This window comes from Camelina sativa, chromosome 8 (genome assembly GCF_000633955.1).
Source record: "Camelina sativa cultivar DH55 chromosome 8, Cs, whole genome shotgun sequence".
NCBI lineage: Eukaryota > Viridiplantae > Streptophyta > Magnoliopsida > Brassicales > Brassicaceae > Camelina > Camelina sativa.
The window spans coordinates 26,021,960-26,038,252 of NC_025692.1; the positions used below are offsets into that span (position 1 = coordinate 26,021,960).

General features: G+C 35.4%; 4 protein-coding genes and 1 long non-coding RNA gene across 9 annotated transcripts; 1 reads left to right on the plus strand and 4 right to left on the minus strand.

Annotated features, from left to right (window-relative positions):
* Positions 4,888–6,814, minus strand: LOC104708698 (nucleolin 1-like). Of its 2 annotated transcripts, XM_010425306.1 has the most exons (7): positions 6,710–6,814; positions 6,479–6,516; positions 6,245–6,394; positions 5,960–6,121; positions 5,679–5,792; positions 5,399–5,559; positions 4,888–5,299 (listed from the first exon to the last, which is right to left on the minus strand). In XM_010425306.1, the coding sequence occupies exons 1-7, from the start codon at positions 6,728–6,730 to the stop codon at positions 5,130–5,132; spliced, it is 816 nt and encodes a 271-aa protein (XP_010423608.1). In that variant the 5' UTR covers positions 6,731–6,814; the 3' UTR covers positions 4,888–5,129. The 2 variants fall into 2 exon arrangements, with proteins under 2 accessions (XP_010423608.1, XP_010423609.1); XM_010425307.1 differs by lacking the exon at positions 5,679–5,792.
* LOC104708700 (synaptotagmin-3) lies at positions 8,969–12,361 on the plus strand. 4 transcript variants are annotated; one of them, XM_019228981.1, is made up of 13 exons: positions 8,969–9,431; positions 9,551–9,586; positions 9,721–9,819; positions 9,911–9,961; positions 10,051–10,174; positions 10,272–10,390; positions 10,485–10,586; positions 10,676–10,750; positions 10,874–10,950; positions 11,044–11,293; positions 11,378–11,761; positions 11,880–12,008; positions 12,133–12,361. In XM_019228981.1, the coding sequence occupies exons 1-13, from the start codon at positions 9,321–9,323 to the stop codon at positions 12,259–12,261; spliced, it is 1,686 nt and encodes a 561-aa protein (XP_019084526.1). In that variant the 5' UTR covers positions 8,969–9,320; the 3' UTR covers positions 12,262–12,361. The 4 variants fall into 4 exon arrangements, with proteins under 4 accessions (XP_019084526.1, XP_010423611.1, XP_010423613.1 ...); XM_010425309.2 differs by lacking the exon at positions 9,551–9,586 and having other exon boundaries at positions 8,970–9,431; positions 12,133–12,261; XM_010425311.2 differs by lacking the exon at positions 9,551–9,586 and having other exon boundaries at positions 9,319–9,431; positions 9,702–9,819; positions 12,133–12,261.
* LOC104709947 lies at positions 12,298–13,682 on the minus strand. Its single transcript, XR_002033067.1, has 3 exons — positions 13,383–13,682; positions 12,805–13,134; positions 12,298–12,703 (listed from the first exon to the last, which is right to left on the minus strand). It is a non-coding gene; the product is annotated as an uncharacterized LOC104709947 (long non-coding RNA).
* Positions 13,946–14,400, minus strand: LOC109125984 (probable inactive dual specificity protein phosphatase-like At4g18593). Its single transcript, XM_019228846.1, has 2 exons — positions 14,211–14,400; positions 13,946–14,112 (listed from the first exon to the last, which is right to left on the minus strand). Exons 1-2 carry the CDS (start codon positions 14,398–14,400, stop codon positions 13,946–13,948), a joined length of 357 nt encoding a protein of 118 aa, XP_019084391.1.
* On the minus strand, positions 14,903–15,518 carry LOC104709948 (probable dual specificity protein phosphatase DDB_G0269404). Its single transcript, XM_019228847.1, has 2 exons — positions 15,076–15,518; positions 14,903–14,981 (listed from the first exon to the last, which is right to left on the minus strand). The coding sequence occupies exons 1-2, from the start codon at positions 15,516–15,518 to the stop codon at positions 14,903–14,905; spliced, it is 522 nt and encodes a 173-aa protein (XP_019084392.1).

The window sequence follows — 16,293 nt, forward strand, 5'->3', positions numbered from 1 at the left end:
GATTAGCATTCTACATTCAGTGTTCAAATGGAGAAAATGGTTTAAAAAACTAATTGGCCATTTTTGGGTGTTGACAGTATTAATTTTTTTTTTTTGAAAATAATTTGACAGTATTAATTAGACTGTTAGTACGCCATGCATGATACAGAGGCCCATGCATGTTCAAAAATATGCAAGTGGAAAGTAATACTTTCAACGGTAAACTCAAGAGAGGTCACGTGTATGGTTAGCTGCTAAGTACTTTGACAATTATTATCTATCCTCAACTCAACGCCGACCGAACTGTCGTTACATGTATATATATCCCTATCATATCAAAAAAAAATCTAGCACTAAAAATACTACAATAACTTGTCTGGATTTTGCTAGATTCGTATATAGTCAGTCAGTACGGCCTGAAGAGTAACTCATATATATGGCCTGGGTCCCCCTATCATGTGTTAAGGTTACACACAAGGAGTAAACAACATAAAGCGGAGATGAAGTACATTTTTTTTTTGTCGGCTTTTTTCTTTTTGGTCGGATTTCAAAGCCTTTTCTGGAAAAACCCATTCTTTACACCAATCACAAGTTACGTTGTTTTATAACATACAGTAAAAGAAAATAAGTTAATTCAAATATTTTATAAAAAGAAAAAGCAAATTCAAATTATATTGGTACTGGAATCTGCGATGCTTTTGTACTGCCTGCAAAAGACATGTGTCACTTTCTCCTTTTTCATTTATTTCTGGTTTAACTACTTTTTTTTGTTTTGTTTTTCTTTCTCGTTTGCAGTTTAACTTTTGTACTGTATTATGGAAGCTACACAGACTTTGTTCTCGGAGAACCTTAGACTATTCTTATTGGTGTTTGTAATGAGTTTCTTCAAATTTTCGTTAGACCAAAATAATAATAAAATAAGTAACATTTTTCAACAAATCAAACGGACGTTTCTAATATAAGAAATGTTGGAAACGTTTTTTATTTGATACCTTCTTTTATAGTATTAAAAAATGATTTAAGAAACAAAACCAATGAGGACGGTCTTAGAATAAAATATCACAAGAAACTCCTTTGGGAGAGTCAATGTTGAGGAGGAGAGTAAGAGCATAATTATCGGCAGGATGTTATAAGGGGGTTCTTAATCTTTTTTATGAATTATTTGTGTATTGTTTTGAATATAAGAACTCATGATCTCTTAGATAAAATTTTCTCTTCCATTGATAAGTTCTAATTTTGGGTCTCTTATTTTTTAAAATATTGAATTTTTAAATTTAAAAATTTTAAATAGAATAGAAGCGGTATAAATGTGTAAACATTTAAAATTTTATAAAATTAGAAAATATTGCATTAATACATATTACAATAGAAGTACAATTCATAATTCATAAATGGAGAGAAGGATTAATTTTAATACTGATCAAACTATTCTATTTTATAATCAAACTGTTCTATTTTATAATCGGACCTTGATTAATCAAACTGTTCTATTTTATTATCGGACCTTATATAATTAAACTTATAAACTTTATATAAACTCAGTGTTTAACATATTCAAAGTGCCGTCCATATTCTAGTTTTTTGCTGATGCTGAATTAAACTTGAGTTTCGATCAAAATGATGTGATCGATCTTTTACAGAGAGGAGAAAAGTTAAAAGATAAAAATTCTATTAAAAAAAAACTTGAGAAGAAAAAAAAGAAAAAAAAAGCCTATCATCTTTCTTTATCTACATACAGTAATGGCGCCTTCTGCAGAGCCTGCAAAGACAAAATTTACATCACAAGTCACAACCCTATGTCCCTCCGCTAAAAAAGTCTCCGGGAGAACAAAGGTTTCACCAAGAGCAGTCACCTGGCTTTTGGGGCATCTTCGGCTTTTGTCAGATCATAAAAACCCAAAAAGCAGAGAATCAAAATCAGTCTTCCCATGTAATGTACAGAGAGGGGAAAAGAAACGGAGCGATCTGCTGCTTATGAGAGGTCAAACGATCCTTGCCCTTCATTGATAGCGTAGAGCAGTTTCTTGTACATGATTTCCTGTTTCAGATACATACAACTCGTCAGGGTCACCAACAACAACCACAGTAACATCGTCTCAAGGGATATATACAAAGAGACATGATGTTAGCCTCGCCCCCTCTTCATTGATGTTAAGATCCATCTCCACAGCATCCTCCTTATTCTTCTTGTTGCTCTCTCCGATTGGTTCTGCTTCAGGTGGAGACAACGGAGTTTTTGTCTCATTACCAGCAGCAAGAGTTGACGAAGAAGAAGAAGCTGGAGTCTTCTTATCTGAGAGAGGAGCCTCTTCTGATTCAATATCAATCGATTCCTCAGATCCGCAACTGTTTTCTTCCAACTCGACCTCGTCTATCTCATACTCGGACCATTCATCGCTGTCTACTTCAAGTTCCTCCTCAGAAGCTATCTCGTCGACTTCTTTTGATTCATCAGCTATCAGAACTGTTGTGACCGAGTCTACCATACTCACATTATCACTAGCAGAGACTTTAGACTCGAATGCCTCTTGGTTTGTGTCAACAGCAACAGCAACAGCATCACCCTCCCCCGGATCAGTTTCATATTCTGTTTCATCTGAATCAGACTCAGAATCAATCTTCATTTGTTCAGACTCTGATTCTTTGTTGCAGGCCAGAGTGTTTGCGGTAGTAGTAGAAGCAGCATGGTCTACGACAACAAAGTCATCCTCCTGCGATGTTTCTTGTTCTTGGACTAGAACAAAACTGTCCGAAGCTGAAACCGTGATGGAATCTGCAACCGTTCTTTTGGTGGCCAGATGTGAACATAAGCACTAAAACGCTTGACAATTTTCAGAAGCAAGTTTCCATAACAAACAAAACTTAATAAAGTCAAAGCAACTTCAGCTTAAACCCCTGCAGGCTAAAGTGAAACCCAAACAGAAATCACAAATCAACTCAAGAATGAGAAAGCAAAAGAACATAGAACAGAGATGAGTAAAAGGAAAAAAGATTCAAACTTTTCTTTGTGCTGTAAAAGAAGAAAGTCCTAAAACCCTTTTAGAGAATCGGACTATATATACAAAAAGATGAACAATTAAAGTCAACATTATTGTGTATTAGCTAACAACAATGATGAATAGAGAGAAGAAGAAGAAGAAGAGAGACTCGAAAATAAGGTATAACTGATTGAAGAAGAAGAAGAAGAAGAGAGACTCTCGAGAGAGAGAGGAAGAGGAAGAAAAATAAATCAATCGACCAAATTTTTTTTTTTCTCAATTAAAAGGTTTACCCAACAATTAATTGACACGTCACAGCTCTTATATGGAAATTGGGGTTACTATATAAAAGGAGCTCTTGATTTTTTTTCATTTTCTGATTTATTTTTTTTCTTTTTTTTTCTTTTAAAACTCCACCTTGAACCCCCGATAAACAAGGTCTAAATAACAAAAGTCACGTATACATATTAGAGGTCATTTTTTTGTATATGCCTAGTATATTCATATTGTTTAATATTTTTACCACTGTATTCCTCTAGGCGGCGTGATCCAGCACACATACTTGAGTACTTTTTATCAACGTTACTGTTTTCATCTTTTTAAAATATCTCATTTGAGTTTCAAAAGGTAAAAATACAAAGGGTTACACAAGCTCGTGCGTTTTGTTTCTCCAAGATCTCTAATCTCCTAATTTATCTATCTGTCTATTACCAAAAATCCAAGATCAATCTTCTTCGTTAGGATTTTGATTTATTTGGCCATTACTAAAACCATTGTTTTTCATTATCAAACCTTGTCCTCTGCCTCCTTTTGTATTTTTTGGATTCCTGATATTGAATATTCCTAGTTTCGGTTTGCAGTTTGCTACTTTCATTTACAAGTTGATTAGACTTGGGGGATGTATTGTTTTGTCTCTTTTCCTACGGTTATTACTAGACTAATTGGCTTAGGGTTTACTGTTCTATATACTTGAATTGCAAGTGACTTCAGGTGAAGCAAGCCTTCAAGAAGAGGGGTAAGAAGATCAGAACCAAATTACCCTCTTTGATGAAGAAGACTCCAACAACCTTGTGTTCATCGTCTGACATTTGAGCTGTTCACAAGATGAAGATCCAAACCACGATACTTAACACTTTGATCAGACCTGATAGCACCAATAAGGATTTGGGGTCAGAATCGCCACTGTGGCAGCCATTGCTGCTGCTTCTTCTTCTCTGTGGATATAACTCGAGAGAGAAAGAGAGCTTTTCTCGAGTCTCCACATTGGAAATTTTAAGAATCGCAACGAGAGCTTTTATATTTGTTGTATTTTGGGATTTGTGTTATAGATAGTGTTGATTATGTGTTATTTGTTTTAGTTCGAAATGATGCACCATTATGATTAACATTGCTCAAAACTTTTTTTTGATGAAAGAAAGGTAAACTGTGTTTTGGAGTATAGCTAGTTTGAAAAGTTCAGTCGTAGGTTACATGATTCTTCAATGTCCAAGTTAGAAACCGAAACCGCCACCACCACCGGAAAAACCGCCCTCGTAATGAGCTTTGCAGAACTCATGCGTCCCGATCTGTTGTTCCTGGCTTCTGTTTCAACTCAATGTTGGGCAAACTGAAGGGAGCTAAGTCAGCAAAAATGTTCCTTGAATTTGTAGATGTGGATTGTCTTTATCTTCAGTATCCTTTAACATTCCACACTTGATGAGATAATCGCGGTCTACTCGTGCCTTTTTGGTTCTTAGTAGATGAGATAATCCTCTAATACACACTTAGACACGTGTATCCTTGAGTAAAAAAGTAGAGAATGCAACTAAGTAATAACGAGGAGTGATAGAACATTAAATGTTCCGTAAAGATGTTTTTATTTTGTCTTGTCTTGATGACATCGGGCATGTGAATGTGATTTCAAGGAGAAACCGAAGTAATAAAAATTAGAAAACAAAGGCTGCATTTGTAATAGCAAAACGGTGCAAAAGCAGATAACAAATATTGAGCTTAATAAGTAAAATTATTTATAACATCCAGAGAAAGGCAGGCAGATGATGATGATTATTGAGCTTGCTTACTTTTAAACAAAAAACCGAAGTGAAAAGAGAAAACAAAGGTTGCATTGTATCATAGCTAACAACACCAACGAGGCTTAGTCTTCTCCTAAGAGAGAGCCTTCTACTTCTCCATCTACGATTCTACGGTCTTAATCTTCATCTTCATCGTCCTCTTCATCAACTTCTCCATCTTCTTCTCCTTCTTGTCCCTCTCGATCTTCATCTCCATCCTCTTCAGCATCTCTCTCGCCCACTCCGTCTGTGGCTTCTTCATCTTCTTAGTAACAGGGTCAATAAAAAACCCTAATATAAAGTATAAACAACGAAACTAATTTATGAGAGGTTTTAATTTGCAAAAAAAAAAAAAAAAAAAAATCAATAAGCAAAAGAGCAAATTTGTACTTGGGTGCATCTTGCCACAGGAATTGGTGACGCCCTTTCTTTTCGGGGGGCCGGGTACAACAAGTGCAATAGAAAGAGTCCTATTTCCCATTTTACATCCATTTAGTTCCAGCGCCTTTTCTACACATCTTTCTCCTTTTATAAAAATGTCAGCTAAACCGCTGTATGAGAGACAGAGGGAAATTTCAGTTAGTTAGTTAGTTAGAATTCAATATAACTTTGGAGAGTTGGGAAAGAAAAAAAAACAATTTTGTAGCTAGGAAGGAAAAAAGCCACAAACCTATCACAGATAACAATAACCTGCGAGACCTCTCCACATGAAGAGAAATGTTTACATAGCGCGATCTGGTTATCAATCTTAGGAAGCGAAGTGTCAATTCCTTTAGTGCGGACCCTAACTAAAATAATAATAATGATATTGATTGATCGATTGATTGATTCAAGGAGAGAAATAACCAAATTAGTAACACGACAAAAGCTCTCTGGCTAGAAAACATATACATATGTAACAGATACTTAAAGGATTAGTAGATAGAGATAATATTAATTATCAAAATGTACCTTTGTTCTTCGGCAGTAGTAGCAAAAGACATAGGATCAACAGAAGAAGGAAGATCCCAGGTTGCAGGCTTAACGATTAGAGTCCATCCTCCCAAGTCAGTTCCATTAAGTTTCAACGCCTTTTCTTCCGGAGCTCCTCCCTCGAACCTCACGAAGGCAACACTGATGTAAATTAAACGATCGAGTACAAATACCAAAAAAAAAAAAAAAGTTAAAAGAATGAAGAATTTTTTTGAGTTGGTAGCATTACTTAATTATTAAACATGAATGAGAAAATTTAAGTACCTCTTGACGAGGATACCCCTACCATAGTGTCTGGAAACACGACAAAACAAAATCTCTCCACATGAAGAGAAAAGTTTTCTCAACGAGAGCTCGGCAAGATACTTTGGAAGCGAAGTGTCATATCCCTCAACGGAAACCGTCGTCAAAACGCTAATTAATCAACAATTTGATTGTGATTAGAGGTGGTGATAATAAATACTACTATGATCAGAGAACCAAAAAAAAAAAATTTACCGGGGTTTTGGAGCGTCTGCACCAAACACTTTCAGACCCTAAAAAAGGTACAGAAGAAGATCTAATCAGAAATTCTTCTACTCACCTCATAATATAATAATACTTTTTCTTACATTTATATATATATATATATATATATATACTTCATGATAAGAAAACCATTACAGAGAAGCAGAGATTAATCAAAGAGAGAGCCAGTAAGAAGAAAATCCATAAGGAGAAGAAGATTACTTTGATGGCGGATTCTTCCATGGTGATTCTAGCTAGAGATCCAAAAAGAAAATTTCAGATCTAGGAATTTAGGTTTTGGAGATTTTTTTTTTNTTTTTTTTTTTTTTTTTTTTTTTTTTTTTTTTTGTTGTTGTTGTTGTTGTTGTGTGTGCGTGTTATTAATTCTCTTATTTATTCTGGTTTGGGATCCATAGTTACGAACAAACGGTTGGGCCTTGAATTTAGTTCCGGCCTGCGTGAAGCCCATACATATTATTATAGTCCTATTCTTTTTATTCATATTATTATGCATTTTTTTTATATACTACTATATACAAATATTTGGGATTATCTCTAAGTGTAGATAAAAATAAAAGCATTACCTTTAAAATAAATATAGAAGATTAAATCTACAATTAAACCAATTACCTCTTATGTTTAATTGTATTTAAAGAGACGTTTTATTAGACAATAAAAATGAAATATTAGTTTAAATCTTCTATAGATAAGTTGATAATGTTTTAAGTATATACAAGAAATCTATCATTTGATTTAAACAATATCAGGTTGTAGTATAAAAAATATATATAACGCTAAGTTAAAAAGGTAAGTAGTATCTTAACTCACCCAATAAAATCGTAGATATGAATTTTGTAGTTCCAATAGTAGTCCAACAAATTGTAGTTGGGACCATACAAGTAATTAAACTCCGATGATCTTCTTTTTTTTTATTTCCAAAAAAAGCTAAAAAATCAAAACACAAGTTGATTATACAATCTTTGGAAGTTTAATAAAATATCTCGTATAGGTGGTATTGTATAGCCGATAAGGTTCCTGAGCTTTTGTATGGTATTTTCTTGGTCAAATTAGAGGGTTCTCTGTTGACAAATTTTAGATAATTCGAAATTTCGACCAATATTATTCCATATGTCAAAATATGAATTATATAACGATTGGCGTGTGTGGAATGAAAATGACCAATGCATGAATCAACTCGAGAGAAACAAATTTTATTGAAACTTACTTATAACGATGTGTGATGTCAAACGTCTTTCGAGGTCTTGTGATTGATGATTCCAAACAAAACTAAGTTTTGGGTATCTTGTGTGTTGCGTATTCTTTTTCGTCACGACTGAGAAATACGTGGAAATATGAGGTTGTTTTGGTTTCGTTAGAAACAAGATATAAGACGATTAAGAATATTTGTCGTTGTCCTATATAATATATAAATGCATGCAGATATTGATTTGAACAGCACCGGCTTTCGTTCGGGTTTTGTGATGTTGATTTCGAAACTGAATGCATTTTTTTAAACAGAATTTGTTAAAAAATATCCTTTTTGGATATTCCTTTTCAAAAATAGCTTTTTTTTGAACATTTTCATTTTTATCTTTTTTTACATAATTTTAATGTGTTAAATTAATTTTTAGATTTTTTTTTTAGGTTTGGGTTCTCATCTTACATTTAGGATATAGTTTTGAGGAGTTAGGATTTAATATTTGGAGTTTAGGGTTTAGAATTTAGTGATATTATTCATAGGAAAATAGCATTTTTGAAAATGACCAACATGAAAGGGTATATTTAAAAAGTAACATAGGAAAAAAGGTATTTTTGACTTTGATTAATCTTTAATTAGAAGAAGTAAACAATTAAAATAGAAAGACCGAAACACAACTAGTCTCATAATTTCCTTATTTATTTGGCGACTGAAAAGAAAGTACATAAAAAAAACTTTCAGTTACAAAAAAAAAAAAAAGAACTAAACATACACACACAAAAAAAAGTAGAATTTTTTTGGGATTATCTCTTAGTATAGATAACAATAAAAACATTACCTTCAAAATAAAGATTAAATCTACAATTAAACCAATTACGAAATTACCTCTTATGTTTAATTGTATGTAATTAAATAGACATTTTTATTAGACAATAATAATGCAAATTAAAAATGTATCCCAATAATATATTAATTATTTATGTAATTTCTACAAAACAAAAATAAACAGTGTAAATCTTTTCATAGATACGTTGATAATGTTTTGGTATATACAAGAAATTATATCAACTCTATCATCTGATGTAAACAATATCAGCAGTAAAAAAAAAAAAAAAAAACCAATATCGAAAAGTTAAAAGGTAAGTATCTTAACTCACCCAATAAAATCGTAGATATGAATTTTGTAGTTCCAATAGTAGTCCAACAAATTGTAGTTGGGACCATAAAACGTAATTAAACTCCGATGATCTTCTTTTTTATTATTTCCAAAGAAAGCTAAAAAAATCAAAACACAAGTTGATTAGGCCAACCAACAAACAGAACACAGAGGCAAGCACAAACACACACACACAACACAAGAAAAAGGATAATAAAAATTCATGTTTCACGTCGGCTACGTAAATAAAAACACATCTCGTGATTTTTTGATCCTCTCTACAAACACAAAACAAAAAAGAAAATAAAATACTAATCGGAAACACAATTTTGGCGGTTTGAAACAGAGAGAGAGAGAGAGAGAGGCTCTCTTCTTCGTTACCGTGTTGGACCCGATTCCTTCTCCTTCGTTGCCATCTTTCACATAATAATCATACTGACTTTTTCTTCTTCTTCTTCTTCATCGAGAGAAACAAAAAGATGGGCTTTTTGACTAGTGTGTTGGGGATCTTTGGTTTCGCAATCGGAATCCCTATTGGTCTCATCATTGGATTCTTCGTCTTGGTTTATTCTAAGCCTAAACACCAAGAGGTAAAGTAAAACCTTTTCTCTTTTTTTTTTCTTTTTTTTTGTTTCGTTATATTTGAGGCTTGTTCTGTTTTGTTTCATCATCTGGGTAAGCTTAAAAGATTCTGGTCGATCGATTTCAGTTGTTGATTTTGAGGATATACAAACAAAGCATGATGGTGGTGAATCTGACTCTGAGAGCCTAGTTTTGTATTAAAGCATGTTACTTTTATCATGTAGCTGGCATCAATTTTGAGCCTTTAATTTGGTTTTACTGTTTTGATTGCTGGTTAGTGATTTTAACACATTGCAGTATCCACCTGCGAGGCCACTTGTTGAGACTAGTATCAGTGTCCTTCTTGATCTTTTACCAGACATTCCACTATGGATGAAGAATCCAGATTATGAAAGAGTGAGTCACATTTTTTTTATAAGGATTATGTTGTTGGACTTTAGCAACTAAGCTCGATGACTGACTGACTGATGGTGTGTTTTACATTAAGGTGGACTGGTTTAACAGACTTCTCTCATACATGTGGCCTTACCTCGACAAGGTTCTGTTTTTTTAGTTCTTGTTCTGATTTGCTTTACATCAAATTTGGCTACTCTGTTTAAAAGCTTTAGTTTTCTTTTTCTTGTATAGGCCATTTGCAGGATCATCCGGAGTTCTGCACAACCTATATTTGCAGATTATATTGGGAAGTTCTGTATAGAATCTATTGAGTTTGAAAAACTGAGTCTTGGAACGCTTCCACCAACAATTCACGGTAAATCCTTGGTCCCATTTAGTTCTTGTGATCTCTTACAGTTATGTTCAATGTGCTGCTAATGGTTCACGACATTTTGTCTCTAATTCTCCTGCAGGTGTTAAGTTCTATGAGACCAACGAGAAGGAGCTTCTGTTAGAACCATCAATAAAGTGGGCAGGCAATCCCAACATTGTTTTGGTGCTAAAGGTGATGTCTTTACGAATTAGAGTTCAGGTTAGTAAGAGTGATAATGGAACACAAGCAATGCAAAGCTTTACTACTCTTCGTTTCCATAAACACGAAGTTTTATCATCTTTTACCTTTGCAGCTCGTAGATCTCCAATTTTTTGCTACAATTCGTGTAGCGCTGAAGCCTCTTCTGCCGACCTTCCCTTGTTTTGGAATGGTTGTAGTTTCATTAATGGAAAAGGTAGCTACATCTCACATAAAAGTGACTCAGAACTGATTTGAAAGTTACTTGCTTTACCACATGTTGATCAGCATGATTCCTCTATGCAGCCACATGTTGATTTTGGATTGAAAGTGCTTGGTGGAGATCTCATGTCCATACCGGGTCTCTACAGATATGTTCAGGTGCTGCATTGATGATCCTCCTATCGGTAGGAGTTGGATTATGGTGTTTATCTATAGTCAAACGAGATGCTCCTTCATCAGTATCTTTTCAAAAAAACTTATCTTTGCCTCATGATTTTGCAGGAAACTATTAAAAGGCAAGTTTCAAGCATGTACCATTGGCCACAAGTGCTTGAGATACCTATTCTTGATGCTTCAACGTTAGTGTCGATCAACCTTTTGAACAATGTAACTAGAAATCATGAGATCTCTCTGTTTCTTTCCTCTGATGTATAAGTTTACTTCTGATGTAGAGCGTATGTAAAGAAACCTGTTGGACTACTACATGTGAACATTATTCGAGCTCGTAATCTCCTAAAGAAGGACTTATTGGGAACTTCAGACCCTTATGTCAAGCTTAGCTTGACTGGAGAAAAGCTTCCAGCAAAGAAAACCACCATAAAGAAGAGGAACTTAAACCCAGAATGGAATGAACACTTCAAGCTCATCGTGAAGGACCCAAAATCACAAGTCCTTCAACTTGAAGTCTTTGACTGGGACAAGGTCTATGCATCTCATGATCCGGCTTCTTCTCTAGTATAAAATTTTGTGTTATTCTTACTGAAGCTGCTCTCTTTATCTCCATAGGTCGGAGGGCACGACAGATTGGGAATGCAGATGATCCCCTTGCAGAAGCTTAACACGGGTGAGAAGAAAGCATTTAATCTTGACCTGATCAAGAACTCAAATGTTGTTGTGGATTCTGTGGACAAGAAAAAAAGAGGAATGTTAGAGTTGGACCTCAGGTATGTGCCATTCAGAGAAGAAAGCCTTAAGAGTAGAAACGCAAATAAGGATGAGTACCAGAGGAAAGAAAGCACAGACGAGAAATCATCAGAAGACGATGATTTTCTCAGTCAAGCCGGTCTACTCTCAGTTACAATCCAATCTGCCAAAGATGTCGAAGGCAAGAAGAAACACTCGAACCCTTATGCCGTTGTTCTCTTGGGAGGAGAAAAGAAGAAAACAAAGGTACATTCTAAACCTGCATTTTGCGTATAAGCTACTTCAGAACTGTTTGGGTCATGATGAGACTAAACTCAAATGCATCATGTCATCTGAGTTCTAATGACCACCGTTTCTTGAACAGATGCTGAAGAAAACACGAGACCCTCGATGGAATGAGGAATTCCAGTTTACACTCGAGGAGCCGCCAGTGAAAGAGAGTATGCGCGTTGAGGTCATGAGTAAAGGAACTGGCTTTCACTTTCGATCCAAGGTAAATATCTCACACCCTGACCTGAGCCTGAACAAAACTCAGTTAAACATTCGTGTTGGTTGTAAACCAGTTTTCAAGCAGACAGACTCATGCCAACTTATACCTTTTCTTCCTCTCTATGTAGGAGGAACTAGGACATGTAGACATAAATCTGGAGGATGTTGTTGTCAATGGAAGGATCAACCAGAAATACCATCTTATCAATTCCAGAAACGGCATTATTCACATTGAGATCCGTTGGACGACTAGTTAACAAAAACTGAAAACATAAATTTTGTTCTAGTGGGGCTTTTATTAAAATCTTGTGTTACCTCTATCTAAATCATATTATTTCAATTGAAATTCAACGTACATATTGAATGAGTGGTAAAATGTTTCATACGTGACAAGAAAAAGTATAAATGAGACCTAAGGGCTTTGGAGAGGTTCTTGAGGTCTTCCTCTTTGGCGTACCAAGCTGGTATTATCTTAGGAAGGTGAGGATACAAATCCTTGTATGAGTTTCTTACTGTCCCTTCTGCAACTCCGGTTGCTACTGATATATCGGCAGGCTCAATTTCACAGTTAGAAAGATTATCTTTTTGTTTTGCGAAAGGGAATGTCCATGAAACTGACCTCGAAGCAGTTTCTTGTCATCGGAAAGCTGTGTTATGATGTAGATAACAACAGCTGCTGCGATTGATATGGGACTCCTCCTGCAGAAGTTTACACCGAGTGTAATGCATAAACCACACGACGATATATTCAGATAATAAGAAACATAGGGTTCAAGGAGACATGGTTATGAGCTACTTACCTAATATCAAACTCCTCCGACTTGTGCACAGATTCTAGAGCTGCTTTCACGGTTTGGTTGCTCATACCAAGATTGGAGCAAAACCGTCTCTGAACAGTAAGAATCTATATCACTTGAATAAGGAGAAACAAGAAAATGATGACAAGTGATAGAGTCCCCATTTCTACTGACTGTCCTGTTTCCAACCCCAAACGTTTGACTTTATGGCGAGTTATTCACCATAAAGTCACCGGCGTGTACAGTCCCCATTTCTACTGACTGTCCTGTTTCCAACCCCAACTGTTTGACTTTATGGCGAGTTATTTCAAAGAAAGAAACATATCTTGATGCCTGATAACGAGAGTTGTTTCAATCCATGAGAAAAGATCTAAGCTTTCACTAATAGAGTTCACAGGATGGGATAACTGAAATTTAATTCTCACACTTCTCACTTACAAAACAAAGTTTGGATTTTGAGGCAACAATGTCAGCTAAAAAAACAGAACTTTGCAGCAATCTCCTCAAATTAGTGCTTTCCATAGACCACAACTCCCAAAACAAGATTTTGATCCTTATAAGTAAAGGGCATAGAACCATACCTATCAGCAATGGTGGCAATGGTCTTGAAAGCAAAATTGAGGCCACGATCAGGGTTAGAACCAGACCAAGAGAAGAAGAGAGAGAGTCGCCGGAGGAGCCATTAGGCTTAGAAATGACGGTGGTGAGACCACCATCGGTGAGAAGAGGATTAGTTGGTCCACCGACACTGACGGGATCATTGTCACCAGTCTCATTAGCGAAAGTTCTCCACTCAGAGGTCTCATCAAATGGAGTGAGACTCAAGCACAAGTCCACACTCTGAGCATACCGTGTCTCCAGCAGAGTGATCAAACACAACCTCCGTGAATCGGACAACGATCGACCGTACACGTGTCATTAACTGAATCGTCTAATCAATTTGATGGACTCTGGGCTTCAAAGCCCCACAATCAATTTGTTTATGAGGACAAAATACAAAAGTGCCCTCAAACTAACCGGTTTAGCCTTAATTGTTTAAGAGAAACAGTACAAAATTATGGTTTTCATATTAAAGTGATGATGATATGGTTCGATGCTGAAGCAATAGCTGCGCTAAAAGATCAAAGCCTAGACTCTTTACTTCTCATTCTTCTTCTTCAGTGATAACATCGACGCTACTCATCTGAAGTTGAAACGCCGGAACAATCTTGCTTCCACAGCTACAGTAACTTCCCGACCAGTCAAAGCTTCCAACCTTAGCTTGACATTTTGGACACAATAGCTTCCCTTCCGACACATCATCTTCCATAGCTGAAAATGACATATAACAAGAGAGATGATTAAGATTTAAGATCAATCAAGAAACCAACACATAATATGCTTGTGAAGAGTATCTATATAAATAGTACCTTCATTCATCCAACTGAGAGGCTCTACAAATATAGAAGTACACTGGTTCACCTCACCAGGATTCTTGTTAACCTCTCCAAACATGTTTTTAAACATGTCATCAAACTCTGAATCAGCCTCACCTGGAGTATGCTCTATTACTTGCTCCTGACACAACAATACTCTCCTGCATTTCTTGCACTGGTACATACTACCACAACTCTCGTTTAACAATCCCGGATCAGCCCTTAACTTTAATCTGTCAAATTTGTTATCCTTGCAATATAAGTAACCTGGTATATAGGCAAACAAACACACAGTCTCATTGTATCAGATCCATGACCAAAAGGGGGAACGCATAAACTAAAAAGCTAGTATGGTTGAAAGAAAGAAATCAATACCTAAAGCTTTTAGACGGAAGTGCTTGTAGATAGAGCTGGAACGGTCGACTTTGAAGTTCATTCTCTCAAACAAATCCAACTGCAAGATGTAAAAAAGCATTAGTGGTTATCATGAACATACACATAACTTTGCAAAGCTCGTGTAAACCAAAACTATACTATAACATAAAAGCTATCTATGGTATGCACCTGTTTTAAGAAGCCAGGATTAGGACTAGCGTGAGTGATGTCAAAGCGTCTGTAAAAACAGAACAAAACAATACAACCAATGTAAGGTAAATCATCAGAGATATGCATGTCAAGTACCACTCTTAGTTATAAAAATCGTAATTCATACCTTTGCTAGACAGCTTTTCAGTCCTCATCAGATACGCAATGATCACAGAAGCACTGAAGGAAAAAAATAAAGAGAAAGCTTCAAACATAAACGTAAAGAAAACAGAGGAAAACAGAGAATAAAGATGTTAAAGAAAAAAAAACTCACCTTCGAGATTGTCCAGCAAAGCAATGAACTAAAACACCTTTGTCTTTGCGGCCAGCATCGATAAAATCCAAGCAGAGATCGAAAAAATCAAGGAGATTCTCCCATTCCTTATCGTGAGCAAACACAACCATTCTTGTAAACTTGAGAGCTTTACCAGTTTGCTCAATAGAATACAAAAGACTGCCTGATGGCAAGGCGCTCTCACTCGCAAACTCTCTCCCTTCTTGTAATGACTCCTCTTGATCACCACCAACATACACTTCCTTGATTACTTTTGAGTTTAGTTTCGCGTTACGCCACTTATCGTAGAGTTCAGTCATGTAAGGGCAGTGAAACACTGTGAGAAGGTGAGAAATCTCAGAGCTACCTTTCTCGAGAACCTCAGCAGCCGCGCATATATCGCCTAGGTATAGATTCTCCCTTATTAGGTCAAGCTTCTTCATTGTCGAGCAGAGTAGACAGAGATCAATTCAAACAACAGATTTCTTCAAGCCCTCTCACGAATTCAACGAAATCTAAACACTGGGAGAAACCGCGGCTAATCGAAGGGGAACGAGAGCGAAAAAAAATTACAATTCCAGGGTTTTTGATTGGGCGAGAGGAAATAAAGATTCTCGTGGTCTGTTTTAAGATATAAATAAATAAAAAATAAGATTTGTGGATCCCTCAACTGATTTGGCAATTGGTTTTGAATTGAATATGGATCTTTACTAATATGATACTAGGGCAACTCCAATGGGAGTTATATTTTTAGGGCTCTTATAATTTTGAATTAATATATGATGTACTTTAAGTTGAATAAGAATTTTGGGAAGCATAATTAAAAATTAGGAATTTTCCTAATGGTGGGTTCTAATATTGAGTCTCTTAATTTTTTTTTTTTTAAATTAAAAAAAAAATAAAGTAGAATATGAAATTATTGCATATTAAGATATATGTTTATAAAATTATTACATTTCATAAAATTTTAAACATAATAAAATAGAAGTACAATCCATGAAAAGGGAAAATGATTAATTGTATCCTCCAAATTTTGCTCAAATATTCTCAACCAAATCATGTTGCTAACTGTTAAGCCAAGTGAAAGAGAAATTAAGATTTGACAATCATTTCAACAAAGTGCAGCATAATAAAATAGAAGTACAATCCATGAAAAGGGAAAATGATTAATTGTATCCTCCAAATTTTGCTCAAATATTCTCAACCAAATCATGTTGC

Excerpts from the sequence above, each read along its gene's own strand:
- LOC104708698 (XM_010425306.1), bottom strand. The coding sequence starts at position 6,730 with ATGGAAGAATCCGCCATCAAA. Across the intron at positions 6,122-6,244 it reads AGGGGTATCCTCGTCAAGAG|TGTTGCCTTCGTGAGGTTCG; the intron begins GTACTTAAATTT and ends AATTTACATCAG. Across the intron at positions 5,793-5,959 it reads ACTACTGCCGAAGAACAAAG|GGTCCGCACTAAAGGAATTG; the intron begins GTACATTTTGAT and ends TATTTTAGTTAG.
- LOC104708700 (XM_019228981.1), top strand. The coding sequence starts at position 9,321 with ATGGGCTTTTTGACTAGTGTGTTGGGGATCTTTGGTTTCGCAATCGGA. Across the intron at positions 9,962-10,050 it reads TGTGGCCTTACCTCGACAAG|GCCATTTGCAGGATCATCCG; the intron begins GTTCTGTTTTTT and ends TTTCTTGTATAG. Across the intron at positions 10,951-11,043 it reads CCTATTCTTGATGCTTCAAC|AGCGTATGTAAAGAAACCTG; the intron begins GTTAGTGTCGAT and ends CTTCTGATGTAG.
- LOC109125984 (XM_019228846.1), bottom strand. The coding sequence starts at position 14,400 with ATGTACCAGTGCAAGAAATGCAGGAGAGTATTGTTGTGTCAGGAGCAA. Across the intron at positions 14,113-14,210 it reads TCTCAGTTGGATGAATGAAG|CTATGGAAGATGATGTGTCG; the intron begins GTACTATTTATA and ends TGTCATTTTCAG.
- LOC104709948 (XM_019228847.1), bottom strand. The coding sequence starts at position 15,518 with ATGAAGAAGCTTGACCTAATAAGGGAGAATCTATACCTAGGCGATATA. Across the intron at positions 14,982-15,075 it reads TTTGCTGGACAATCTCGAAG|TGCTTCTGTGATCATTGCGT; the intron begins GTGAGTTTTTTT and ends TTTTTCCTTCAG.